The 2868-nt window shown below is 40.7% G+C and overlaps 1 protein-coding gene across 1 annotated transcript; it reads left to right on the top strand.

Annotated features, from left to right (window-relative positions):
- The first annotated feature begins 1731 nt into the window (after positions 1 to 1731).
- Positions 1732 to 2342, top strand: LOC147883589 (meiotically up-regulated gene 117 protein-like). Its single transcript, XM_087400074.1, has one exon. It carries the CDS (start codon positions 1792 to 1794, stop codon positions 2170 to 2172), a length of 381 nt encoding a protein of 126 aa, XP_087256200.1. The 5' UTR covers positions 1732 to 1791; the 3' UTR covers positions 2173 to 2342.
- Positions 2343 to 2868: the final 526 nt, after the last annotated feature.

The following is a 2868-nucleotide window of genomic DNA, read 5'->3' as shown; positions in this document are numbered from 1 at the left end:
ATTTAGCTCGTGCATGTCCATGAGTTCCTTATGGTATGCATAGTGACATTGTGTAATTGAGGTCAATAGAAGGCCCAAAGATCTTGATCAAAGGGGTTAACTTGGTTTACTAGGGTGGGAATCATATTTTGACCCTCTACCTCCACTCCACCACCACCACTAGCATGATTGTTTATGCTCCTCTACTGCATTCCAGTATGGTGGTTTTTGCCTGATCGGTGTATCATTCTGAACTTCAAGAAATAAAGTTTTACTTTGTGTAGTTTAAGATGCTAGTACAATGATATCGATGACATGCCATTGATGACTCGACATTTTCTCTTGTCCATGTTCCCTTATCTCACCATTCCCATTCCCTTACCAAGGTGCCATTAAAATATCCCATGTATCATGGATGATTTTTTCAAGTTAGTTTCGTTATGAATCTAAAATTTTATATTGGCATCGAAAGTATGTATGCCCTAATAAAAATAAATGTTGAAAACATTCGCCAGGATTTGAAAATTTTATGTAAAAAAAGTAAAGTTTCACCAATAGGATTTACATTTTTTTCTTCAAAGTTTAAAAGAAAATATATTAAAAGGTACTAAATTCGATTGATATTGTGAAACAAAAAAAAAGGAGCTTGAAAAGTTTCGCCAAGATTTTATATTAATATATGAGCATAGCTTCGATAAAAACATCCCTGCCATGTATTAAGGAAAAGGACGTGCTTGTAGTAGCGGGTCATTTCTTAATAGAAGGTTATGGAGTCGTTATTTCTATGGTGTTATCTTTGTTGTATGGACCAACCATAATTTCTTAAAGTATATTCGTGACCAAGTTGATTATTATAGTTGTAAGGCTCGATGGGTTGAACTCATGTAAGAGTTTGACTTTGAGATTTAGTATGGAAAGGAGTCTCGAAACAAAGTTATAGGTACATTTAGTAGAATGGTTGGAGTGGATGCTTGAGAGATGGACGAAGTATTGACTGATTTTTATAATTGTTTTCAATGGCTTTGTTAGAGAGAATGCTTCTTTGTAAGGATATAGACCACCTATGGTGGCATCGCTAGAGATTTGGAAAGTTTGGACTCATAGATAAGGCATGTGGAAGAGAAATAATCATTAGGGGAGAATTAGGGTCTCAAAAGGGTCTCATAAAAGGAATGGATTAAACGAAGACCAAGTTAACCTACTATGGTAACCCATGGGTTTAGGGTGCCCTAGCATTTACTCAACTTACATGGGTACCATTATTTTGAAATTGATGCATTTTGGAGGCTATAGATGGAGGCACTTGAGATCCATGGTGGAGATTGAGGCACATAATAGACAGTGTGGATTGAAGCGCCTTTTTGTTGCATCTCCATCCTTGGATTTCCTTGATATCAATGGCACAGATTCTAGTGCCTTTCCCTTGTAGCTCCAATGACAATGGCAGACACAGAGTTGGAGATGAGAACAACACTAAAAAAGATGAAAACAGGGAGAAGGTGCAGCTGCAATGGCGATTCGTTTAAGAACAAGGCACAAGGTGCACGTGCAGTTTGCCCTAGTCACGATAAGATCGAGAGATCTTGAATAATAGAAGGAGCTTCAAGAAAGTGATCCTAGTGATGGGACTCTTCCAGACACATGTTGAACTTGCTCACCAGGAATGTGCTTTTTACGGTGCGCGTGGGGCAAGCCAAAGAAGTCTGGATAGACATGCCTTTGCTTGGTGGTCGAAAAGCTTCTCTGTGTATATATATACAAGCTGTAGTGCATCTTCTGATCGGGCTACTCCACCTTGTGTAACTGAGTCTCATGGATTCTTCCGCAGGCCGCAGGCGTCTTGTTCTAAGTCTTCTTATTCTTGCAGCAGCACTTGTAGTAGTAGCTTATGGCTACTCGGACAACTGCGCTGGCTCGGGTCTGTGCGGCTTCGTGAGCAAGAACGACTGCAACACTGCGATCGGGCGCTATAACGACGGGACCATCTACTCGGCGTACACGTCGAGGGTATCCGGCAGCTGCACCGCTATCTACCGCTGCAATGGTGCCTACGAGGCCCGCAGCGGAGCCGACCTCAAGCAGCGTTTCCAGCACATCTACAACCAGCAGCCCTGCGGCCGATGCGGCAGCCATGCCTTCGACAACTGCGAGGCCACCCTCAACTACTGCGGCAACTGCAGAGATGTCGGTTAACAGTCTCTTATGAGAGTCTTGTTTCTGTTGTAAACGATCTATAATAAAGTTGGCTGTGCCCGCATGATCAACAGAAAGAAGGGGAAATATACTGGAATGAAGAAGCTAATATATTAGTGAACGTCTTTCGTATAATATGGATTTCTTAAATAGACAAAAAATGAATAATGAATCTGGAAACAGATTGTGGGATGCGTAAACCACCCCTATAGTATTAGCATTTCTTTCCTCTTCCTAGTGTGAACTTCCATGTTATGACATAACCATACTTTAAAACGTTTAAATTGTCTTGCTGCACAGCTTTGGTTTCATGGCAATTCCTAGACATTCTGTGACAATCACCTATGTGTCACTTAGAAATGCGCAAGTGCAATCAATTGCAACAAAATTAAGATAAATCAATTGTGCATTGTATAAAGTTAATTGAATACTCTATATTTTGTACTTGCTTGGGTAACACCTATAGACTCGGGCAATACATACAACAACACAAACATGCTTTTTTCGGGGAAGGGCAAGAAGAGAGTTTTTGAGCGACTTTGAGGGCGAGTTTTTTTTGGCAACCAGCATGTTTTGTTCCACCTATTCCACTTATGACATCTCTCTCTCTCTCTCTCTCACACACACACACACACACACACACACACAATATTCTTTTTGTCTCTTTGTCCTTCTTGTCCTTATTGCAACTCTCTA

Source organism: Dipteris shenzhenensis, chromosome 28 (assembly GCF_047967505.1).
Source record: "Dipteris shenzhenensis isolate YYH24624 ecotype China chromosome 28, Dip_SZ_1.0, whole genome shotgun sequence".
Taxonomy (NCBI): Eukaryota; Viridiplantae; Streptophyta; class Polypodiopsida; order Gleicheniales; family Dipteridaceae; genus Dipteris; species Dipteris shenzhenensis.
Note: the sequence above shows the minus strand (reverse complement) of the source record. Positions and strands in the feature narration are given on the sequence as shown.